This window comes from Dasypus novemcinctus, chromosome 2 (assembly GCF_030445035.2).
Source record: "Dasypus novemcinctus isolate mDasNov1 chromosome 2, mDasNov1.1.hap2, whole genome shotgun sequence".
Taxonomy (NCBI): domain Eukaryota; kingdom Metazoa; phylum Chordata; class Mammalia; order Cingulata; family Dasypodidae; genus Dasypus; species Dasypus novemcinctus.
Genome location: NC_080674.1, coordinates 98,145,836 through 98,170,763, shown reverse-complemented (window position 1 = coordinate 98,170,763; position 24,928 = coordinate 98,145,836). Strand labels below are relative to the sequence as shown.

General features: G+C 38.9%; 2 protein-coding genes across 7 annotated transcripts in view; one reads left to right on the top strand and one right to left on the bottom strand.

Moving 5' to 3' along the window:
- Nucleotides 1–3,523, top strand: part of SKIC3 (SKI3 subunit of superkiller complex) — a 130,085-nt gene extending 126,562 nt beyond the window's left edge. For all 4 annotated transcript variants that reach the window (XM_058276327.2, XM_058276330.2, XM_071209053.1 and 1 more), the window contains one exon: nt 808–3,523. In XM_058276327.2, the coding sequence (XP_058132310.1) occupies nt 808–882 (75 nt within the window). In that variant the 3' untranslated portion in view covers nt 883–3,523. The remainder of the gene's footprint in view (nt 1–807) is intronic.
- Nucleotides 3,524–13,294: 9,771 nt separating this feature from the next.
- FAM81B (family with sequence similarity 81 member B) overlaps nt 13,295–24,928 on the bottom strand; it is a 59,244-nt gene continuing 47,610 nt past the window's right edge. Inside the window, exons 8-11 of one of the 3 annotated variants that reach the window (XR_011646267.1) lie at nt 17,230–17,365; nt 15,174–15,369; nt 14,412–14,516; nt 13,500–13,589 (exon numbers count right to left, since the gene is read on the bottom strand). Coding sequence is in view for 1 of the 3 variants with exons in the window: in XM_058284801.2 (XP_058140784.2) it covers nt 13,456–13,589; nt 15,174–15,369; nt 17,230–17,365 (466 nt within the window). In the remaining 2 variants the exon portion in view is untranslated. Of the gene's footprint in view, nt 13,590–14,407; nt 14,517–15,173; nt 15,370–17,229; nt 17,366–24,928 lie in introns of all 3 variants that reach the window. The other 2 variants (XR_011646266.1, XM_058284801.2) reach the window with 2 other exon arrangements.

The following is a 24,928-nucleotide window of genomic DNA, read 5'->3' as shown; positions in this document are numbered from 1 at the left end:
TCTGACTGCCTTTCTATTCCAGACTATGCTTTCAAGGATATTGGTATGTGAGCGTCCTTGGGAGATAGAAATAGTGTCTCCCTCCAGAGCAAAGGGATAGGTAGGTATTACTGCCCAGTATAAAAGATTTGAGTATCTTAGGTTCAGTGTTCCTCTTTTGTAATGCAGCCACTGAGTTTGTGAAAAAGGGGAAATGATACAAATATGCTATTTGCTGTGTGATGGGTTAAAGTCCTGTGTCTTTTGGCATTATCCATGAAACTGGGGTAAGCTAATGTTAGCTTTCGAGTAAAGTAAAATCGCAGACGCTTCACATTTCTTGACAGTGGACAACCAGAAACTATTTTAGTAATTAAGCAGCTGAAAATGAATCGTATAATTTGTGGAATTGATGGAAATCGTGGAAAGATTCTTGATAGAGCCTTAATCCTGAGCCGTTGTTTTAGAGGGGAGCAATGTCATTTGAACAGCTCTATCCATAAAATGGTTTGTTTGGTAAGGGTAAGCAAAACCACCAAACGAAACCTTTAGTTTTATATGGTGCTGATAGTGGTGACAACTTTCAAAAGTTAGTATCTATACTAATTGAACATATGAATAAATTGTGCTTCTCTCTGGTATTAGCTTTGGTTGAATGATTTATTTCAGCAAAAATGACTTAAAGGTTGCATTACTCCTTTTGGTTGAATATTTTGATATTGACTTTTCAAGACTGCTGCCCTTTAGAATACTTGGCCTCTATGACAATAAATATAGATACTGTTAATAAATAAAATACTAACATTCTTGTATTGTGATTTTTCACAGATGCTGGTAAATAATGCCAAAACTCATGGAGATACAAGAGCATTAGAACTGAATCAGAAGTTGTCCTCACAATAACGATGGATTATTTTATAGTTAGGAAACAAAGAAAAAGCTGTAAGAAATACTGAAGCGATGAATTAAGACTACTCCAAAGCAACATTTTTTAAAAACTATAATTATAATTATCCATTCCTTCTTTTTTCAAATTTCAAAAAGCAAAAGTTCTTAAACTAGGATGTAATTTTTCATTTATTTTTAATTTAGCTTTAATTGAAAAACATTTTTGATTTTGTAAAGTCCACAACAAAAGAAAAACCATGGTTTCCTTAGTTTTTCAAGAGTTATTTGTAAACCATTGTTTTCTGCATCTTCTATGGTATACAGTATCTTTTCTTGTAATCCTTACAATGAAGCCTTAATAGCTGTTTCCTAAATAATATGGTAAAGCAGATTGGCACAATATAGAATTAAATTCCTTCCGTGAATACTAGAGTTCAGTAGACCAACTTATTATAAAATCCAAATAATCTTATAACATATTTTACTTGTGGTTCATCTTGGTTGCTATTGAAGAAGCATAATATAAATGTTGGTGAGTCTTAGACTGCTTGCTAATGGATAAGCTTATATAATTCAAAATACTTGGGTGTGTGGCTGCAGTTAAAACCATTAATGGAAAATTTTGGACAATAATGCTGACAGTATTTAACTGAGCATGCATTTCCTTCAATTATGATGAATGAAAAGACTTGCACTTTCTGAAATAAACAGAAATACAGTGTCTTGTTTTCTTAATGGTATCAGTATTAGATGTAATCTCTTAATTTCAAATTTTAAATTTGAAAGCACTATTTATCTTTTTTTTTCCCCCAAAAAAAATCTTTACATATTTGAAGAAACTGTATGTCTCTCTCTCTGGATTTATAATTTTTAGAAATATTTTCAGACATTTACATATATTATTTATTATATAAAAATGAATGTAGTTATATATTTTATGTATGTATTTTTTAAAAACTAGCAGCTTCACAATGTTAATTACTTTATGAAGTATTATAAATTGAAAATACTCTAAAATTAAATTGGACTTCAAAGGTTAATATATTAAACTGAACTGTAATTTGGTGATTCCTAAATTTGGCTGAACATTATAATCATATGAGGTGATTAAAAAAAGCTCAGACCTTTGCAATCTGATCTTTAAGGATAGGGCCTAGGATTTTGCAGTTTAAAGGCATGCCTAAGAGATTCTAATGTTCATTCAGATTTGTGAATCACTGGATTAGCCCAATGACTCTTCTTCCCTTTACTTTTTTCTTTAGGAAGATTAAGCCCATGTTATTCTCTGCCCATTTCTTCCTTATCCTTGTAACTGTCAGATTGATTCAGTGCCTTGCCTACACACATAATCAGCGATGTACTGCAAAAATCTGCCCCAGCAATGATGGTGCCCATGCCTCTTGTTCATCTGCTGGAACACTTTGGATTTAGTTCTTGTCCTGTAGCTGCTTTCTGAAATGTCCCTTGCTTCACAAGCTTACTTCCACCTACTTTGTAGACTTGGTTAGTCTTTGCCCCAGGCCCAAAATCAAGAGATAACTTTTGAATTCATCACCAATTTTGGCTTCCAGGGACTCCAGACCTAGGTTTTCTGGAAAGGAAGGTTGGAAAATACCTTAGTTAATACCATCTTAGGATCCTCTCTTAATTTTTGTTTGCTGCCTTCCCTTCAAATTGCTACCCAGTTACTGTGAGCCTTATAAACAGCCCTAATCATATCATACTCTTATAGAGCCTACTTTATGCCATACCTGAACTCTAGGTGTTTTAAACATTGTGTTTTAATCCTAGTTAATATAGGAGAGTAGTGCTAAACAGTCTGCTTAAAGCAATGTAAGTTTGAAGTGATTCAGTGTTACCCAGATTCTAAAAACTTTAAAAGTGCCTGGAATTTACCTCCAGATATTATGCATAAATTTAAATAGAGGAATTAAATTCAAACTTATTTTCTGAAGTACCAGTATTTAACATTCATATTAAATTTTTTAATTTTTGTTCAAAATTTTGTTTTAGAGTTATAGTGCATTTTCTGCTAATTTTTATCTACCATTTAGCTTTTATTGATTAGATTCTTAAGGACGAGTTTGGCGTCTGATAATCATTTCCTAGTTTTTTAATAGGCTGATTTGGCAATCCAAAAAAATGAATTTCAGTTTATAACTAAACTTCTAGAACACAATCTGTTTGTTGGGAATCACTTGTCATGTTTCTTGAAATGCCCCTTAATTTAAAATGTTATGCTTTTTGAAATTTTACAAAATGAATTATTGACAAGCATAGAATCTACATAGCACAGATTTGGACAGAAATACTCAGCTTGTATATTAAGAGAATTAAAAGATGTGGTTATTTAAAACCTATAGAACTGTAAGATAATAAGTGTATGTTGTCTTAAGCAACTAAATTTGTTACAGCAATTTGTTATGGCAGCAACAGAAAACTTTTACACTGTTCATTGTGTATCCTGAAAAATGAATACATTTTCTTTTGAATGTAAATTTCCAAAAATCACTGAAATTGGGGATCACACTTAAATTGTTGCAAAAAAGCATGATCAGAAAAAGATGATGGGTTATTAAAAAATGGTTTATTTCACTTACTGTGAAAATATAAATGTCAAAAGTACTTGACTCAAAAATAAACACCGTTCATTAGATACTTCACTCTAATTCCCTTTAAAAGAAACATTACATTAAATTATGCTCAGAAAACCTAAGTGCTATGTTTCCAACTGAGTTTCAGTGTAGAATGGGTATCTGACTGGATAAGTCTTATCTTTTGACCTTTAGTTTTTATTTGCATTTGTAAAATTGGTGCATTGAACTAGATTTCTAAGTTGCCTTTTAATGATGCCATCTGTTATTCTCAAGTCCCAGAAGTTTTCCAAGTCAGAGGTGAACTGAAACAAAATACTGAAATGGCTCTCCAGGCAGCATTTACAAAGCAGAAACTCTGAATTTTGCACTGAACAAGGGGTCTCCTGTGTTTGCAAACTTTCTTAGGGTAGAAACCATTTCCAAAGGGCCCCATACTGTGGAAAGAGTCGAGTAATTGAGTTTAGGTACTAAGACCCTGAGAGGGAAAGTAGCCCTACACCTAGAGAATATTTGAATGAGAGTCAGCATTCGATTACATGCAAAGGCCATGTAATTACATGTACCTGCTATATGCCAAGTAGGCCATACTTCATATCCACATTAGAGAAAACATGCACATTGTGTGCAGGTTCTTTTTAATGATATTTTCTCCCTCTTAACCGCACAGTGTAAGATCCTGCATAGTATCAGGCAATCAAGTTTTTTTTTTTAAAAAAAAACAGTCATTATATACTGGTTAAAAGTTCTAATGTTAATTATTCTGTGCAATTTAAAAGATCAATAAAGGGAAAATGGTATACAAACATTCTTTACATACATGTTGGCTTTAGAAGTCTGGAAATTAGCCTGTAAGAAAGTCAGGTGGATGGAAAAGAGACACTACAGGTTTTATTTTTGCAGACTGAGTTATGCATTTTCTTGCCTTTATATATTTTATTTTTTAAAGATTTATTTCTACCCCACCCCCTCATTGTTGGTGCTTGCTGTCGGCTCTCTGTGTCTGTTCAATGTGTGCTGTCTGTGTCTGTCTCCTTTTTAGGAGGCACGGGGAACTGAACCCAGGACCTACTGTATGGGAGGGAGATAACCAATGACTTTAGCTATGTCCGCTCCCTGCTTGTTGTGTCTCTCATTGTGTTTTTTTGAGTCTTTTTATTGCATTATCTTATTGTGTCAGCTCACTGTGCCAGCCTGTTGCATCAGCTCTGTCTTACTCAGCTTTCTTAGGAAGCATTGGGAACTGAACCTGGGACTCCCATCTGGGCACCCAACTGCTTGAGCCACATCCACTTCTCTGTGTACATTCTTGACGGTGTTATTTTTGTATTTGGGACACAGGTGCCTCAGGGCCCAAGAGAGAAGCCAAGTAGAGAATAGAATCTTCATGTGCAAAGAAGATGGAGATTAGACAGAGGGAAAAAGTGCCGAGAAGGCAAATATATACTTTTTAAAGTTTTAGCATCTTCTAAAGGTGGAAATAAACCTATCTTTCTGAATTGCCTGTGGCTGACCCTACAGTGCTTCAGAACAAGTGTTATGCATATGGTTGGAAGGGTTTTCTGTCTAAGAAATTCAGAATAAATAATTTACCAACTCAGTAGACCCAGATTTGTAATAACCTGTGGTGAACACTTTGTGAATATTAGGAAATATGTAGGCAGCAGTAAGCTTTTGTTCAAGTTAAGGAAGTTCTAGGAAAACCCAAGTTTGATCTAGCATCACAAAGTATCTTGATTACATACTAACCAACCACCTACTTTAGAATTTTTTGGTACAGTAGTTATTACACACCAGGACTTCAGCAAGAACTTACAAGCAGGGATAGATTGAATGACTGCTATGTGCCAGGCTCTTTACACTGTTATCTCAATTAATTGTCTCATCAGTTTCTTAAAGTTGATACCCTTACTTTACAGACAAAAATAGAGGGGAGTAGAGTTCTCAGACTAATTTGTCTAAAATGGTCTATATTCTTAGGTAAGTAGAGTCAGGCTCTAATATCATTCATTTCCAGTACGGTTGTTTTGTTAATAATTGCTGTCGCCTCAAAGTAATGTAAAGGAATTGAAATATATGTACCTTTGAGACTGATTCAGGTATCCTATCATGGTATAATTCCAATGTTGCTAATTTACCTGGTGACACTATTTGAATACTTGGAGGAACCTAGGAAGAAGGGAGCCTTCTCCAACGGACTAACTTTAAAAGTTTAAACCTATGCAATGATAAACAAGTACTGCATCTTTGTTAGATTGTGAGCTTGATAGAAACTGTGGTCCACTTCAGTCAATTATTTTATTTAACCTTTGATAATATCACAATTATCAGTCTTTGGTTTTCTCTTTGGCCTTTTCTAACTTCATCAGCTTTCTTTTGGCTCTCCCATTTCTTAGGTCCTTAACCTCTTTCTTGATTTTGAAGGACCTTGCTCTCCTCTAGTTATCAACCAATCTCTGCAGAGGAGGTAGTTAATAAAACTCATGAGTGTGTGTTTGTTCTTGAGTGTTGTGTTGGGTGTTGTGAATTCTTAAAAGACTTTAAATGCTAGGGAAACAGATGGTGGCTCAACCAATTGGGCTCCTGTCTACCATATAGGAAGTCCAGGGTTTGATACCCAGGGCCTCCAGGTGAGGGCAAGCTGGCCCATGCAGCAAGCTGGCCCATATGGAGTGCCAGCCCACACAGGAATGCCACCCCATGCAGGAGTGCCAGCCAACACGGAGAGCTGGCGCAGCAAGACGATGCAGCAAGAGACACAGAAGAGAAAATAAGAACACGTAGCAGAGCAGGGAGTTGAGGTGGTGCAAGAGAGTAATTGCCTTTCTTCCACTCCGGAAAGTCTCAGGATCCATTCCCAGAGTCTCCTAATGAGAATACAGGCAGACACAGAAGAGCACACAGTGAATGGACACAGAAAGCAGACAATGGGGGAACAGGGCAGGAGGTGGAGGGAGAAATAAAATCTTAAAAAAAAAAAGACTTTAAATGCTAATAATGGAATTTCGTAGAAACTAGATTCCTTGGTAAAGGAGTTTTAGGATAGAAGGGGTGGGGATTGTCCAGCACCTTTCACATGCATCTATGTAGGTCTCGCCTACCTGAAGTCCCTTTATGAATGTTTCCCATATGAATCTACTGCATTGCTTTTTTTGGAGAAGCATCTGCTAATTGGACACTAATGGCTTTTACCCACAGTAGTAGCTATTGGCTTTGCTTTAATGGCTAGGACTTATGGAGGAAATATGCTTCACTGGCATATTGATATTAGCACCTTGCCCACCTCCAATCAACAATGCCCATAAATGCTCTTTCAGTTATTAGCCTTGCTCCCCAGAGACAATAGAAAGAAGTGCTTTTAAAGTAGGGGAATAATACCTCATTAGAATTTTATTCCAGAATAAATCTATATTTTACATTTCCCTCTGCTCTGATCCATTGCTAGAAATATTGCAAGCCAGAGTATTTCTTCTCATACATTGTTCTGGACAGTTTTAACTCAAATATTATTTTTATATACTGATCGGAATCAGAGCTGGGTGAAAGAGCACCATGGAACTTGTCTTTCCCCATAAAAATCAAAAGGTGCTTATTACTAACATTTATCAAGTACTGTTCCTACTTTGTATTAAACTGCGGCGACTTGCTCGGTCGGTAGAGGTGGGGTCTGGCTGCGGACGAGGGGTCGGTCCAGCTTTGGACGAGGGGTCGGTCCCGCTTGGGACGAGGGGTCGGTCCAGCAGCAGACGAGGGGTCGGTCTCACAGGGGTTGCGCGGTTCGGCTGACGGGGTCGCCCGGCAAAGCTGGCGACGAACTGGGGACAAGGGAGGCCAGGCCCTTGTCGGGGGCTCTCAGGACTGGAGGGCGCACAGCAGAAGAACTACCGCGGAGACAAGGTAAACACGCAAGTCCACTTTATTGAGGGAGAGGCAACAGTTTTATAGGGGCTGGGGAAGGCTGATTGGTTGAAGCCACGCCCTGTTCTGATTGGTTGCCGGCGAAAGGTCGGTGGGAGGTGCTGGACGGGGGAGGGGTGGTGATTAGGGATTGGCTGTCGCTGTTGCTGGGGGAAGGGGCAGGGTTTAGTGATTGGTGGCTGCTGTTGCTGGGGTAGAGGGCAGACTTGAGTTTCCCGCCCACGCCTGGCTGTTGCTGCTGTCGGGGGGAGGGAAAAGGGCAGACTGGATTTTTCCGCCCACACCTGGCTGTTGCTGCTGTCGGGGGAGGGGAAAAGGGCAGACTGGAATTTTCCGCCCTGCGCCTGCGCAGGGAGAAAGGAGAAGAAGGGTGCCACCCCACAAGGATCGTGTGGCGCCATCCGGGAGGAGGGGCGGCCGCGGAAGCATGGCTGCCGAGAAGGGGAGACCCGAGGGCACTCTGCGCCCATGCCGAGCTCCCTTCAGTGGTGGCGGTGAGTCCGACCAGCCACCCTATTATGGGGGCAGCGGCTTGGCCTGCCGCGGCTGCTCCCCCGCCAGGCCAGCAAACCACACTTCAGCCCGAGGGGTGACCGCATTAAACACTGACTTAGATAGTCCACATGTATTTGTAGAAACAGTATAACTTAATGTTGAAGAGCAAGTTCTCTGGACTACTGAGTTCAAATCCTGGCCCCACCTCTTATTGGCAGTGTGATGTTGAACAAGTCACTTAACCTCTCTGTGCCTCAGTAATAGACTTTCATTTTTAAAAATTGGTTTATTTATTCCATGCCCCCCTTGTTTTTGCATTTGCCAACTGCTCTCTGTGTCTGCTCATCTTCTCTTTAGAAGGCACCAGGAACCAAATGTGGGGACTCCCATGTGGGAGAGAGACATTCAATTGCTTGAGCCACCTTAGCTCCCTGCTTTATTGTGTCTCTCATTGTCTTTCATTTTTGTGTCTTTTTGTTGCATCATCTTGTTAACATCATCTTGCCTTGCCTGACCATCATACCAATTCGCTGTCTTGCTCATCTTTTCTAGGAGGCACTGGGCACTGAACCTGGGACCTCCCATGTGGTAGTAGGAGCTCAATTGCTTGAGCCACATCTGCTTCCCAGTAATAGGCTTATGAGGATTAAAGGATTAATCCATGTAAAGTGCTTAGAGCAGTCTCTAATACTTGGTAACAGTTTAATAAATGTTACTTCTATTTCTCCCAGTAATCTACAAGTGAGGTATTGTTATCCCCATTTTAAGGTGAGGAAACTGAGCCTCAAAAAAGGGAAAATATCCAAAGTCACACAACTAATGACTGGTGGCACTAGATTTAGACCCAGGTCAGTTAGATCTCAAGACCTAATCTCTCTCCACTTTTTCACATTGAAGAATTTAAGAAAATCTGAGTACCTGGTTTAAGAAATGCAATTAATGTGGGCAGAGAAGTTTGGGTTTTACTTCTGGTTTTTCCGTTTGTCTTTGGGATTATGAAAGATCTGGTTTATGATGGACTGTTGAAAGACACCTGTCATTTCTGATTCACAACTTTTATCATACTTAAAAATCTCCTAAAAAATGAAATAGCATAACTCTACAGGAACAGGAGATTATGAAACTTTGTCCATGGAGTTCAAAAATTTTGTGGTTTATGTTAAGGGAAAGATCTGAATGAACATTAAACCCTTCCCACAAGTTCGTGTGATTCTAATCTCTTGGAGAGGGAAATGTCAAGTTGTATAGGGACCAGAAATAGCCTAATATTTTTCCTGGCAACAATATTGGCTTTCTCTGGGAGGCCTCACCACCCTGTCTGTAAGCACATTTATTTTATGACATGGAAGGATAAATAGGAAAGCATTTATGGCTATTCTATACTAAGTTTTATAATACACCCAACTCTTTAGTTTACATTGTAGGACACAGTTCTCTTATGGGTAGATTGAGATCTAATGATATCTCCTAAGACCTTACCTGGTAGAACTCCAGGTTGATTGTTGATACTACCTGCCAACAGGAACTCCAAGGGAAGACTGACGCCCTTGAACTATGATACTCTCTCATACCTTCACTGCTGTCTACATATTCGCCTAGGGACTTCACATTCCTTTTCTGCCTAGTCTTTCGGTGTTAAGTGTCCTCAGAGTTCTTTCCAGGTTTCTCTTTCTCACCATAGGCTTCATGTATTCTTCCCTGCTCTTCCCCACTCCCTGCCTAATCTCAAGCAATCTCGTCCTCTCCTAGGGCTTCAGTAACTTTTTCTATGCTAGTGTCTTACAAAGCTAAATCCCCAATCCAGATCTTTCTCTCATGCTCCAACTGGACACCTCCTATATTAGGTTTCTCTAGGGAAACAGAATCAACAAGGGATATCTGTCAGTAGTAAGAGATTTATCAAAGTCTCTCACGCAACCATGGGGGGGATGCACAAGTCCAGGTTCTGCAGGCAGGCTGCAACCAGGAGCTCTGATGAAAGTCCAGTGAAAATTCTTGAGTTCTGGGAGAGGATGGCTGTTCAAAGATGAGCTAGGAAATTCTCTCTCAATGCTGGAATCACTTCCCCTTTTAAGGAATTCAACTGATTGGGTTACGTATCACTCACTGCTGATGGCAATCTCCCTGATTGATATAATTATAACCAGCTATCTATGATTTACCACTGCAGTAAATTCAATGGTGACTAAAGTCCATAAATACCCTTGTATTACAGTTAGTGCAGTGCTTGCTTGACCAAACAACTGGATACAATTACCTGGCCAAGTTGACACAATAGCCTAACCATCACATCTCCTCTTGAATGTCCCATGGATACCTCAAGATCAATTAGTTTAAAACTGAGCTTATTATCCCCTCTCACGCAGTATCTCCCTCCTTCCCCATCCAAACTTGGCTCTCCAATTATGTCTCGAATCCATTCTCCATGCTATAGCCAGAGGGATCTTTCTAAAATGCAAATCTGATAATGTCACTTTCCTATTTAAAATTCTTCAAAGGCTACCCTGGGCCTGTAGGATAAAGCCCAACCTCCTGAACATGAGATACAAGGCCGTCATGATCAGACACCCCACACCCCTTAAAACTTCTCTCTCACTACACATCTCCCTGCTTCCCTCCCCACCACATCTACGTTAGACTCTGACCATATTGAACTTTTTGGAGTTCCTGGTATGTTTCCTATTCTTTTTTGTCCTCTAGGCCTTTCCTCAGGCTATTGTATTCCCTGAAGCTCCATTCAAGCCTCTTTCCCTCAGATAATGTCTGCTTACATTTTAGAGGTCTCAACTTAATATCACTTCTTCTGGAACACCCCTCTGCCTGATTTCCATATTTATGCTAAATGCCTCTCCCAGGTACTCTACCACATCCTTCACTTACCCATGTATTTGCAAGTTTAATCACTGGTCTTTTCTACTAGACTTTAAGTTCCCTAATACTAGAGTCCACGTTTAGCCTGTTAAGATATTCTATCTCCAGTCCCTAGCACAGGAATGAATGGAGCTACAAAGATATAAAAACAATACCTCACAAAAAGTCTAGAGAGCCCCATCATAAAGTAACAACACGTGTTTGTAAGTATTATGGATCCAGTTTTTCCTTTCTGGTGTTTTTGGACACTATTTGCTGCTATTAAGGGTGGCATCAAGGGTAGTAAGCCAATGTTTGGTGAGTTTCTGTAGAAGAGGGGTAGACTACAGGTGCCCAGGGCACTCTGCTGCTGTTCCCTTGACCGTGGGCCTTGCTTTGCTCGCCTGGCTATCAGGTGGTGAGCATATCTTCCTCATATAGGGCAGAGGTGGCAGTTACCTGTGTAGCCGAGGGTGAGGGATTTGTCCTTGACCTTCTGGGGGGAAGCAAAACACTTTGAATGTTATTATTTAGTCCATACTGTGATTTTTCTCCCTAAGATTGGGTTTTGATAAAATAAAGGAAATAGAAGGAAACTGGGAGACGGCAGGAGCCTTTGACTATCCAAGACTGATTAGATGGTGCTTGTGCTTCAAGTAAGGACTATCTGAGATATTTTACCATATGCCTCAAGTTTTTAGGCGGGTCTGGATTGCGGATTCTATGATATTCAGATATCCTGTATTTGTGGGGAGAGAAGTTTGGCATTTCCCAAAGGACTAAGTGTTGTTTGATATAACATGCTGCATATGCTATATATGGGGAAGTTCATGCTTGTCATCATGTTGGATAGTAGCAAAGTACATGCAAAGGGAGGGAGACCCAGTCCTCCACTGTCCCTTGGGCAGAGGTGAATTTATGGGGAAATGATGGCCCTTGAGCTCCAGGACCTTCACTTCCATGAGCCCTAGCAATGTTTTCACAAGATCATTGTAAATACAGAGGTAAGCTTTTTAAATCACTAGTAAGACCACCGCCTCTTTACCCTCCTACGTTCTTTCATGTTCGGTGGCAGTGGAGTGACTGTGCACATCTTCAGATCCAGTTAAAAGGAGAAATTGAGTTGGGGACACATTTGAGTTAGAGGGAAATGTTTAGGTTTGTGGTACATCTCACAAAGGCATTCAGGACCCCTTTGGCAGGCTAATACACTAGCCTTTGCCCATTTAAAAAATATTGTATTAGTTCTTTTCTAATTGACTTATAAGAGTTCTTTGATTATTTGCAGTGTTAGCCTTTTGTCTGTATGACATTTGATTTCAAAGGACACCATTGTGGAGGTTTTTTGTTTGTTTTTGTTTTTTGAGGTACCGGTGGCTGGGGATTGAACCTGGGACCTCATATGTGGGAAGTTCAACCACTCAGGAACAGTGGGTTCCCTGAGTTGGTTTTCTCATTCATTTTGCTTGTTGTTTATTTGTGTTTATTAAGGAGGCGCTGGGAATGGAACCCAGAACCCACTATGTGGGAAGGAGGCACTCAACCACTTGAGCGACATCTGCTCCCCTTACCATTGTGTTCTAAGCTCTTAAATCATACTGTGAAAATCCCTTGGTTTATAGAGTCAATGATGCTGCATGTAGATTACTAATAAGAGTAAATTGGTCATGTTTCATACAGTTAAAAATTTAGAAAAATTTAGGGCATTGATCAAAATCCATTTGGAAAGTATGTTTGTTCTTTAGCAGGGAAGAAGCTATCTCTCTTGTTCCCAAGCCAAGGAAGGAGTCTAAGTCTGAAGCAGGCTTACAGAAAACTCTGATTACAAATTAGTCCTTGTTCTAGCATCTAAGCAATGTCATAGTTTTTTTCTTTATGATTTTATAGTCCAATACCAGACTCTACATTTAACTATTTTTCATTTATATCTAGTAGTTAGACATTTTAATTTTATAGGAAATAGTATTTTTAAGTACTTCTGAATTTAACACCTAGATCGAATTGTGTTGGATATTTTTCAAGGAAGCTATAGTATTCTTTTATTCTACATGTATTAGTTCTTACTTGTTCATACATTCTGACACATATTATGTACAATTAATCTATATTTTAAATATCCATAAATTATACTTACTATAAACATTGGCATTGTTAGAAAATCTCTGGGTCAGAGATTACAAATTGGTAGCACACTGGCTTTATCTGCCCCACAGACATTCCTCTTAGTTTTAAAAAATACTTCAAACCAATTCCTAATGCTAAAAAAAATATGGAGAGATTTCATATAAAATCCAGATTTCTGGTTTCTTTTGAGAAATTGAAATTTCTAGCATGAATGGACTATATACATGTTAATACTGACCTAGCATTGAATAGTGGCTATTTTTTTAGTAGGGTTCATATTCTCCAATTTGCCACAATTCCTGCCATTCTTTAATGTCTTACACCTGACCTACTTCACTCATTTATGGACATAATGTACATTGCTGTGATCTAGGCAAATAAAAATATGAAATGGCACATATGTGAAGACATTTCTTAATTTTTCATTAATAAATGAAAACTTTATAAAGCATCTTTGCTTTATTGGGTTTTGTGGCACATTCATCTCCTTAAAAGGTGGTCAGAAATACAGAGACATTAGAAACAGTAAATATCCTAGAGATATTTCTTTGTCCAACTTTTCACACAAACCCACTCCATTGGCGACAGTGAAGATGACTGAAAAGTTTTATATTTCCTGGAGTTCCACTATCTTGCGCTGTAACTTCTTTAGGTCTTTCTGGACTTTATATTTCTCTAATTGCATCTTTGTTTTCTGTATTTGTTGGAGGGAGTTGAGAGAGTCATGAATCGATTGAAATCCTGGTATGAGAATAGGTATAGTTAAATTAAACAAGGCATTGGAACTTTTTTTCCTCCACAAAAGTTGCTAATCAGTCATCCTGCTGTAATTGATTGATTTCATTCAAAACACACTAAATTCCATTGAGTCCAGTCTAAAAATGTACAATAATCCTGTTTCTTGTGTGTCATAAAGATGCATTAGCAATAGTGTTTTTCAACTTGTAGTAAGCTCATGGTGAAAATATAATTCAGTCACCCTCTCACTTCCTTGTTCCCAAATTTATTGCTAAGTGAAATAATTCTGTATTTCAAGGGATAAATTTAAAACGTTTCTTCTGAGAAATTTTTTTGTTTGACAAGAGATTCAGTGTTCTCATTTTTTGCTCTTGTTACCATGTTGAAGATAAACACCACAGATGAGATTTAAATATTGCTCTGAGAGTTATCTGTTTTAGGAACCTAAAGATCACCATGAGCTAAGCACCTTCCTCATTATGCCAGACCTCCCAGACAAGCTTGAGTACAGCCTAGGGCCTTTCACACAGACGTCTCTCAGGCATTTTTATTAAAGCTAGAAAGGAGCAAACCATTAATATGGAGTCCCCCTTCGCTAGGACTCCCATTAGTGAAATGCAGGAACATGTAGATTGTAAATTCCTCTTAAACTCATCCTGGAATGTGTAAAATTAAACCTCTGATGGTTAAACAGAAAGCAGGGCTATAACAGAGGGGGCAGTTAAGTTTTGGAATTGATTCTTGGCCACGTAATTCGTTATTTTGATTTGGCATTGAGGGAAACAGCTGGGTCAGATTTCCAGGCAATGAATTCTACTTACACACCAAGAACGTTTGGCAGAATGAGACCACCTCTTCCCAAGGCACCTTCAAGGCATCTTTATATGGGGCCAAAACTTGGTAGAATTTACACATGAATTTTTCTGAGATCTAGAGGACAGAAAATGGGTTGGGGCTTTCTCTCATAAAGGAGCCCTCTGTATCTTAGTAATTCCCTCAGAATTGTGACTTGAGGCAGATGGCTGCTCCCCAGCACCTATCCTATGTCCTTCCCGTTTACAAATTAGATGAGCCTTTCAAATTAATTCTCTTTGATGTTAGCTCAGCTTGACACTGCTGCCATTAGACTCTTAAGAGTGAAAATAGTCATTATACTGGACTTTGCTAATTCATCTCTTTTCCTCACTTTTAAAGGTCAGGTATTCTGACATCTGTCCAGGCTCATTACCTGTTCAGTGAGAGGGCCATTTGATTTAAGCTCCTATTTTCATGGTAGACCATAAATCTGGTGTTGGAGATATCCAACTACCTTTCCAAGTCTAAAAATTCTATAGTTCATGGTCTTAGAGAGTAAAAAAAATAAAACTCAAAGCAATGGCAATCTTGGGACATTGCCTAGTACAAATGAAATTTATTTACCTACCTTCTGGTGGTATGCTAACATTCTGTAGGATGTTTAGGGAAATCTGATCAAATGCATAAGGTTGTCAATAGTGACAAGATTGATCACTGGCTATTAGTGGAAAGTAGAAAACTCTGAGGGGATGGACAGGAAATGACTGTTCTTTATGAAAGATATCTGCTCACCTGATTGATATTCATTCTGCATTTTCTCTAATTCTCCCCAGATCTGCTTTTCCAATTGGTTCATCATTTTGGACAGTTTATTTTCTACATTCTTTACTTTGTTCACTTCTGCTTCCTGTTTCTGCATGTTAGTGAAATTCTCTAATTTGCTTGAAAGCTTCAACAATTTTTCTTCCATTTTAACTTCAGACATTTCCTGTGAAAGAAGTTATATATGATAAAACTGCAGAAAAGAAAAGCTATGTTGGTGGTACTGCAGGGTCAGTTACTGGACATTGTATGTCCTCCCATGGCCCACTGGGTGGACTGGGGGAGAGTGTAGACTATCATGTGGACCGTTGACCATGTGGTGCAGCAGTATTCAGAGATGTATTCACCAAGTGCAATGAATGTCCCATGATGATGGAGGAGGTTGTTGTCATGGGAGGAGTGGGGTAAGAGGGGGTGGAGGGTATACGGGGACCTCATATTTTTTGAATGTAACATTAAAAATAAATAAAGACAAAGAAATCTTTAAAAAAAAGAAAAGCTATGTGGATTTGTATGTTCAGCTTTTATATTTAACATGGAATCCATTTTTCCAAGTTAAATATGAAAATTCAAATTAAGTTTGTTTTTTACCTAAAACCATGTTCCCAACTATAAGGGTGGATCCCGTTTGACCTTGTTCATTTGTTGTTTAGTTTCTGGAATTCTACATGTTATGGGAGAACAGAAAGGAAAGAGCTATGGTCTTCCTGAAGTACCTTGAGGAAATGGAATTTTAGTCAAAGAAGTATAGCGAAGGAAGAGGTTTTAGATATCACTCTGAGCCCCTTGGATGTGCTTCTGAGAGTTAGAGGTTCTTTCTCCCTGAAACTACGTATCTCCACGTGACAAACATCCTTCAGACCAGTCATTCTCCACTCCAGATGTCCATTAGAAATATCTAGGGCATACCCCACCCCCAGAAATTAAGATTTAATTGGCTCAAGATGGAGCCCAAGAACTGATATATTTTAAAAGTCCTCGGGGTGATTCTAAATATGCAGCTGAGGTGAACACAGCAGGAGCAGCTTAATGCTAATTAGCTTCTCTTCTCCTTCCTCCCCCCACACAGGGAATTTGAGAAGTGGAATTGGGCTGTAGTGGCTCAGCCCTTTTGATTCCCCTCTCTGGCTCTGCCTGCCTCAGGGATGGTGGACTCTGGTCTTGGCCAGGTGGTGGGAGGCCTCTGCCTGCAGGATGACCACATGGTCACCAAGTGCTCTCTGTAATGGTGGGCAAGTCTGCCTAAACCAGAGGCAAAGAACTAGCAGGCCCACTTGGCACCTACTTCATCAGTAATGAAGCTGATATATTTATCTCCATCTCTCTGACTTCTGGTTCTGATATTTGTTTACAAACTCAGGTAGAGGGATGGGGTGTTGATTACTGGGTTGCTTACAGCCCCTCTACTCGTGTTCCAGAAACATCTTATTTGAATCACCAGTAGGGCTGGCATCCACGACCACCCTGCCCTGCCCTCCCCTGAACCAGCGGCATGGCCGTCCGTCCTGATGGATGTGGGAAAAGGGAGCCCTGAAGCAGTCTTTCTCAGATACTCTGATGGCCTTGCCCCAAAGCCCAGGTTCTCTGCAAGATTTAACCTGGAAAAGGAGTTTTGAGGACCTTTGATCTACTAAACGATTTCCAGAGAGGTTAAACTTAAGCAGAAGTTTTCAAACTTTATTGTATCTAAGCATATTGCCCAGGAAACTTGTCTAAAACCAGATTCTCAGGGGAGATTCCCAGAGTCTGATTTTTGAGATCTGGGGTGGCACCAGGAATCAGTATTTTTAAAAACCTCTTCATGTTACTTTGATACAGGCAAGCACACTCTGAGGCAGCAAGTAGGAACAGCACCAGAAGCCAGGCCTCTGGTCTCCTAGTAGGTGCTCTTTGCACTATGCCTTTCCACTGAAAGGATGTTACTGACAAGGCAGTGAAGATTGCTGTAAATGTTGAAATGCGACCCCCAAGTCCTTTTCTCCTCGCTATTGTCCAGACACAAACACAAAGCAACAGAATCCCTTACCAGTTTCTCCTGTAGGAGCTTCAGACATTGATTTATATGGCTAAGGTGGTCTTTTCCATACTTGATGAACTGGTTTTCTGTCCATTTTTGGTTGTTCTCAACTTCTTCATATATATTGTTTGACAGTGAATTAAATCTAAGGAAAAAATGTTTTGTGCTGGTTTAGTAAGTGAACATTTAATGTGTTGAAAAAGTGTGCTGTTTTATCAGATGATGAGGTTCAATCTATCTAGTCAAGTTCTTAGGAGGTGCTGTGGGAAATGGGGAAGAAGGCAAGGGAAGTACACGCTAGCTCCATGTCCTCAGCTTGAGTTCAGTCCAGCGACTGACAACACCCCTCTGCCTACCCCATAGATAGGCACACAATGTCAGGAGCATGGCCAGCTAGGGCTAACCCCAGCCACACAGAAACGCCTATTAGGCCAAGCAGAATTCCTTTCAGGCCTGGGTGCATTGTTCACGTGTGGAAGAAATACTTTGATAAGCCACTTGGGGTAGAGATTAGTACTCTATGGTAGCAGTTGGCTAACTATCTGTGAAGGGGTGGATATAAGTACTTTAGACTTTGCAGGTTGTACGGACTCTGTCACTACCAAACAACTCTGCAACTACTTAAGTCTGCCAATGTAGCAGGAAAGCAGCCCTAAACGACAGGTAAACCAACGAGCACAGCTCTGTTCTGTACGAACTTTATTTATGGATACTGACATTTAAATTTCATATAATATTCACATGTCATGAAATACTCTTCTTTCATATTTCCTCCTCCCCTCCCCACTCCTCCTCCCCTGCTGTTTTTGCTCTCTGTGCCCATTCACTGTATGATCTTCTGTATCTGTTTCTCTTTTTGTCTTCTCTTCTCATTTTTCCTCCTCTAGGATTCACCAGGATTTGATTCTGGGGACATCTGATGTGACGAGAGGTTCTCTGTCACCTGTGCCACCTCAGTTCCTGGTTTCTGCTGCACTTGACCTTGACTCTCCCCTTCGTCTCTCTTTTGTTGCGTCATCATCTTGCTGTGTGACTCACTTGCACAGGCACTACTCGCCACACAGGCACTCAGCTTGCCACACAGGCACTCGGCTTGCCATATGGGCACCGGCTCACTGCAGGCATGCTTTTTCTTTTTTCCTTTTTATCAGGAGTCCCCAGGGATTGAACCCGGGTCCTTCCATATGGCAGGTGGCAGCCCTATCACTTAAGCCACATCAGCTTCCCTCATATTTTTGGTTATTAAAAAATATAAAAACATTCTTAGTTGTGGGTTGTGTGAAAACAAACTGTAGGTAGGTTTGGCCCAAGGCTGGGGGAGGAGGCGGGGCAAAGAGGACCTGCACTGTTTAATAGAGGAGAGAAAAGTGAAGGCTGGGGATGGGAGAACACCCACAGGACTTTGGAAAGCAGTGTGTCCAAGGGGAAGTTGATGTGCTCTCCTTGGTCTCAGGTAGAATCTTCAGTTAAGTCTCCACTGCCAGCAATGGCTCTGTGTGAGTGGATTCTTTGGGGGGACTTACACGGGTGCTGAGTTCCTCAGGTGGGGGGCAAAAATAGAGACAATAGGCAGAGGTGCAGAAATCATGATTACATGCCATAGGAGTGTAAAAATCAGAGGATGACGGGTTTTTAGAAATGAGAGTGAATGTTACAGTGATTAAAAGGGTTGGAGTCATCCTAGCAGTTGAAAAGTCACTGTGGAGTGGGTCAGGGTTTGAGAGGGAGGTTGCATCCTTGACTGGGGAGTCTGCACCTGAAATGACAGGACTCTGGGCCTGAAAAGAGATGGGATGAGGGACGGGGGTTCGCGAGTGGTTCTGTTTTCTATGTATGACTTGTTCATGATAAAATGACAAATTCCCTTTTAGAATTGGGACAAGCCATTAGGTTGGCAGGAACAGTGCATTATTTTGTTCTTGAAAATATCCAGAGAACTTTACACTATGTGGGTGGCTTCCAATAGTTGTTCTAATACTTTAGAAAAAAATTATACGCAGATGTTTAATTTGGGATATTTATCATTAGAAATTGTTCAAAGCTTGCTGGACGGATATCATATGGACATGCCCCTTTTGTACTCTTGAAAGTAGTATTTGAATTAATAATTAGAAAAGACAAGTTCTGTGAGGTCATCTCCAGTTTTACTTAGATCAGTAGTTCTCAACCGGCAGCAATTTGGCAATGTCCGGTTGGCAATGCTGCTGGCATCTAGTGAGTAGAAACCAGGGACCCTGCTAAATCTCCTACAATGCACAGGACAGCCCAACCACAAAGAATTACCCAGCCAAATGCCAAAAGAGCTGAAGTTGAGAAACCCTGAATTAGATGATAAAACCAAGGAATGGGAAAGAAAAAATAATACCTTAATAGTTACATTAGTTGTAATAGATATAGCTAAATTCTGATCTTCATACTTTCTGAATTCTTTCTCTCTCTCTTTCTCTTTTTTATGATACACAAAGAGAAACTTTTCACATAGAAGGGATACCTTTGATTCAAAAGAGTACCTCCACATTGAAGAAGATGAAATTAATTAGTCTTCCTATTCTTAGTTTAATTATGATTCCCAATTACCTGTCCTACTGGTTAACTGATATTAAACCTCAGACAAATAAGCCCACCAATGGATACTCAGACAACCTTATTTTAGCCAACTCTTTCCTCTCTCCAGAACTCTCTTCCCTAGAATATCCAGTGGTTCCTGCCCTCATTTCATTTCAGATTTACATTCAAGTGACACCTTATCAAAGAAGTCTCTTTTGTCTATCCTGAAAAAAAAAAAAAAGGAATGCTTCTTCCCACCTAACACTCCCTAGTTCCTCACTCAACTTTATTTTTCTCCAAAATGATTCACCATCTATACATTATATACTAATTTGTGTGCTTTCTCCTCCACTAGAACCTAAGCTCCAAGAAAATAAGGCTTTTGTGTTATTCATGGCAGTGACCAATGGGTGGACCAAAGTAAGTGCTCAATAAATAGCTGTTGACTGAATGAATGAATCATTCTTTCTCACAAAATGCCTTTTATTAGGACTGCTAACAATTTAAAAATTATAGAGTTGTCAATCTATTTAGGAACCTTAAAATAATCTGCCTTAATTTTCATCTTTTCTTGGCTGCCTCTGCTGGAAATGTTAATAGTGATATCTAAGGGGGCTATAAATCCTCAGGTAAAAGTAGCTACAATGGATTGAGAATCCAGCCTTCAGGGCTCACCATTAATGTGTAAATAAATGAGAGCATTTGCTCTCCTATCACTGATACAGTATTAATATCCCTCTGAAAACTAAGGAAAATTAAATGTGCCCAAGTAATATCTCTGGAAGGACATATCAGTAATTGAAATTCTGAAATTAAAATAAAGCCATAAAGAATAAATTACTATTCATGATATTTTTTATTACAAGGTTTTGCCTGCAATTGGAGACTCACTTTTCTGATAACAATCAGAAGTCAGACTCTGCCTATTGGTTTATTAAAGTAAGAAAGTAATTTTTTACAAAAACATCCTCCTTCAAAGAGAAAAAGGATAAAAATAAAAATTTATGTCTATCTTTTTTTCCTTTAGATTCTTTCCCTAGCATAATGGACATGATTTACCATGTAAGAATTATTTTTCTGTTAATTATAGAACTTTCAGCTAAAATTTTGACAAGATGAATTTGTCTTGGATGACATTCACATTTAGTTCCCAAATCCTCTATTCCAATGGCTGTAGGCATGTTTCTGTAATAAGTAGACTAGATAGATAGATAGATAGATAGGTAGATAGATAGATAGATATAGATTAGATAGATAGATAGATAGATAGATAGATAGATAGATAGATAGATAGATAGATTTTCTTTCCTTTTTCTCAAAACACAAAAGTAAGGCTTTAAAATTTTGATCAGAGTCCTAACTAGGACTCTTAATTTTTATTTTTATTTGTATGCTGGTGGAATCAGGTTGAAATGCACTATAAGGGAGAAAGTCACCAAAGAGTCAAGGAAAATGAAAGGGGTGTCTATAGACACAGCAGAGCCCAGGGGAGAGAACAAATGGCAAGGAAAGAGTGGAGGCTTGATACAAACATTCTTCTGACCAAAAAGGTTATGCTGACATACATAAATGAGGAAGGACATAGTTCTGTCATGGGCCAGTTTTACCAGTTCACTCATGCCCCAAACCTAGTGTCTTGATTGAGGGACAATCTACTGACTGCACTTATCTAAAAGCCATGAACATTCTGAATTCCTAAAAACTGTTACCATTAACAGGCTTTCATGAATTTAGATAGTGGCTTTGACAAAACGTGAACATAAAAAAGTATTAGAGGACTTTGATGGACTGATAAACATGGAAGATATTTTTTTGTAATGCTATTTGAAAAAGTCCTTACAAAAGGCTATGAGCTGGGAAGCAGATGTGGCTCAGGTGATTAGGCTCCTGTCTACCATATGGAGAGTCCTGGGTTTGGTTCCCGGGGCCTCCTGGTGAAAGTGAGCTGGCTGGCACAGAGAGCTGATGAAGCAAGATGACCCAAAAAAAAACAAAACAAACTATAAGCTATTTATTTCTTTGGAGATTGAGTCTAAGGTTTTAAAGTTTCATGCCAGAAATATTTTTTCTACTAAATGAATAATCTGTAAGTAGAACTTTCTTTTTTTTCCTTTTTTTGGTAGAATTTTCTTAAACTAATTTCTTCTTAATTAGTAATGCTAATTAAAAAGTGATTCCAAAGCCACTCTGCTGGAAGAATCTTGTTTCTTGGTCATTCCAAATGTACTTGAGCTTGAATCTCAGCATCTTCAGAGCCTATTTCCTGGCCACTCAAGCAGATGTGATCTTTCCCTTCCCCAGATGTCTGCAGTACAATCAGTTTGCTAATCTTCACATAGAGGGACTGCGAGATGGAGGCTGCGCGGACTGGTAAAAACCACCAGCACTTTGGATCAGGCACTTTGCAGCCATGTGACTGGGCAAATGACTTAATCTTCTTGAATATAAATCTCCTTATCTCTACAATGGGGATAAGATCCAGAGCTAGATTTAGAGACTGCATCTGTAGCATCAGGTGATTGGTAGGCATTTATAAATGGTAATTACTATGCTTATATTATTTTTCCTACTGCAGTATCTCATTTAACATTGCTTTAACTTTTACTTTACCTGTGCTTAGCTTTTCGTTTACTTATGTGGTTTCTCTCCAATTCTTTGTGGCTAAAATTATGTCTTTAGATCTTCTAAAACACAACTTGCATATTCTAGGTGCTCTAAAAATTCATTTATTCATTCTTCCATTTGACTTCATTTTATTTGTGTCTGAATTTATATGTGTTGAGGATACAAAGAGGAGTGAAACTTAGTCTCAGACAAAGTTAGTAATTTTCCTCTGTGGTAGCATTTTCAAAGGGGTGTGGTAAGATTTGAGTCTATACTTTGCTTCATTGACCAAATGCTTTTTCTTTTCTTATAAATCACTGTCAACTAAACAGAGTCAGCAGCAAGAGCTAGCAGGGGACTGGCAGGTGCTGACTCTGCTAAACCCCTGTTAAAAGACAGCTGTATTTCATGATGGCCAAGACTTTTGCTATATAAACCTAAATTGTTGGCTTAGCTCCTTACTTAGAATATCTGTCTGAGACTCTTCTAGAAGGAGAAGACTCCGTGGAGGAGTTAATGATAATGCCCATGCATTTTACTTTTTCAGGTCTAATGATCAGTGCCAGAGTCTCAGGAATTCACTAGAAAATCCTCAAATGATATTGTGGCCACAATATAAAAGTTTAGTTAAGTATTAAACTTTAATTTGTTAAAGTTTTTAACTTGTAAAGTTGCTCAATTAAACTTACCCTGAAATGTTATTAAAATACTTTTATTTAAAAGTTAATGCCTGGGAAGTGGCTGTGGCTCAGATGAACTCCTGTCTACCATATGGGAGGCTCTGGGTTCGCGTCCCGTGGCCTCCTTGTGAAGGAAGGCTCACCCGCCACCGAGTACCGCCTGGTCCACAGACGCCACGGAGAGCCGACTCAGCAAGGTGACACAACAAAAAGAAGGGAGACAAGCGAGAACACAGAAGAGCCTACGGTGAATGGACACAGAGAGCAAGACAGCAAGTCGCAAGGGGGGAGGGGAAAATAAATACAGACACAGAAGAGCAGAGAGCACACAAAAAGCCGCAAGGGGGGATAAAAAAAAAGTTAATGCAGTTCTTTTTATTTTTGAAAAAGACAAATTTTATATCCCATCCACCTTTTTAACAAACTTATATTTATCTCAATATCCTAATATTAGGAGTAATTTATTATATACTTCTTTTTACAGTTATGGAACTGTTTTTTTCTTATTGTTGTTCAAAGGTAAACTTGCTAAAGCTAAAATGCAATATACTAGATAAAACTGCACTGATTGAAAAAGAAAGAGACTTATTGCCCTTATCTCTGAGCAAAATACACTTGCAATACATCTTTCAGTCAAAGGTGCTATCCCTAATGTGAAGGAATCCTTTAAAAATGGATAAGAAAATCATACAGCTCCCAATACAAAATTTGACAAATGATGATACCAGGCAATTCATAGGAAAGGAAATTCAAATGGTGAAGGGAATGCAAATTAAAACAAGAGATACTATTTTTTCATCTTTTGGCAAATATTAAAAAGAAAGAACATCCAGTGCTGGCAAGTATATATAGAAAAATCTTCTCATACATTGCTGGTGGGAATGTCAACTGCTATAACATTTTTAGAACATAATTTATAAAAATTAATAAATACATATATTTTTCGAGCTGGGAATCTTGCCCATAGAAATAAAAGCACCAGTATCTAAGGATGTCTAAGGATATACATGCAAGATTTATTATTACAAGATTGATTGTAGTGGCCATAAGCAAGAAGTAATTGGTTCAGCAATAAGATAAATGGTTGAATTAATTATGGCATATCTTTAAGTGAGACTATTATGCAGTTATTTAAAATGTTTGACTAATCACTGATCTGAAGAGATATCCAAGATGTACTGGGGAAAAAAAAAGAAATTAAGTAATGTATTTAGAACTTACTTTAAAACCCATGATCTCTCTCTATGTGCATTGTCTATAGTATTTAACGTATACAATATACATATACAATGTCCTTTTTCTGTTATTTGTTTTAACAAGAAGTAAAGTGTGGAAGGATGCATCTCTGGTGTTAGCATTGGGTACATTGGGAAGGTGAATTGGGGACCTCTTTTTTATCTTAGGTATTACAATGAATATATATTACTTTTTAACAAAAAATTGACAGGGAAAATTTAAATGAAAAAGAGTCAATTGTATAATTAAATGAATTATTAGACCTCAAAAGTATTTGTATGGGTAAAAATCTGGTTTATAGAGTTATGGTAACTAAAGTTTGATATTATTGATGAATTCCAAAAAGAAATATTGGATTATGTTTATAAACTGATCTTTTCCTCTGGGCATATTAGATTATATTGGATTCAGAGGTTTACTTGATTAAGTAATCGGGTAAACCTCTTGTGCCAGTAGGGCATTGAGATCTCACTCCTTGGTGGGTGTGGACGCATAGATAAAAAGACATGGCAAAGAAAAGCATTGGAGAGTTTTTGATGTTGGTGTTTGATGCTGAAGTCTTAAGAGAAAGAGCTGTTTGCCTGATAGTCTACAGCTGTCCTTGTGGAGAAAACAGAGGAGCTGAGCCCAGAGGAACCCAG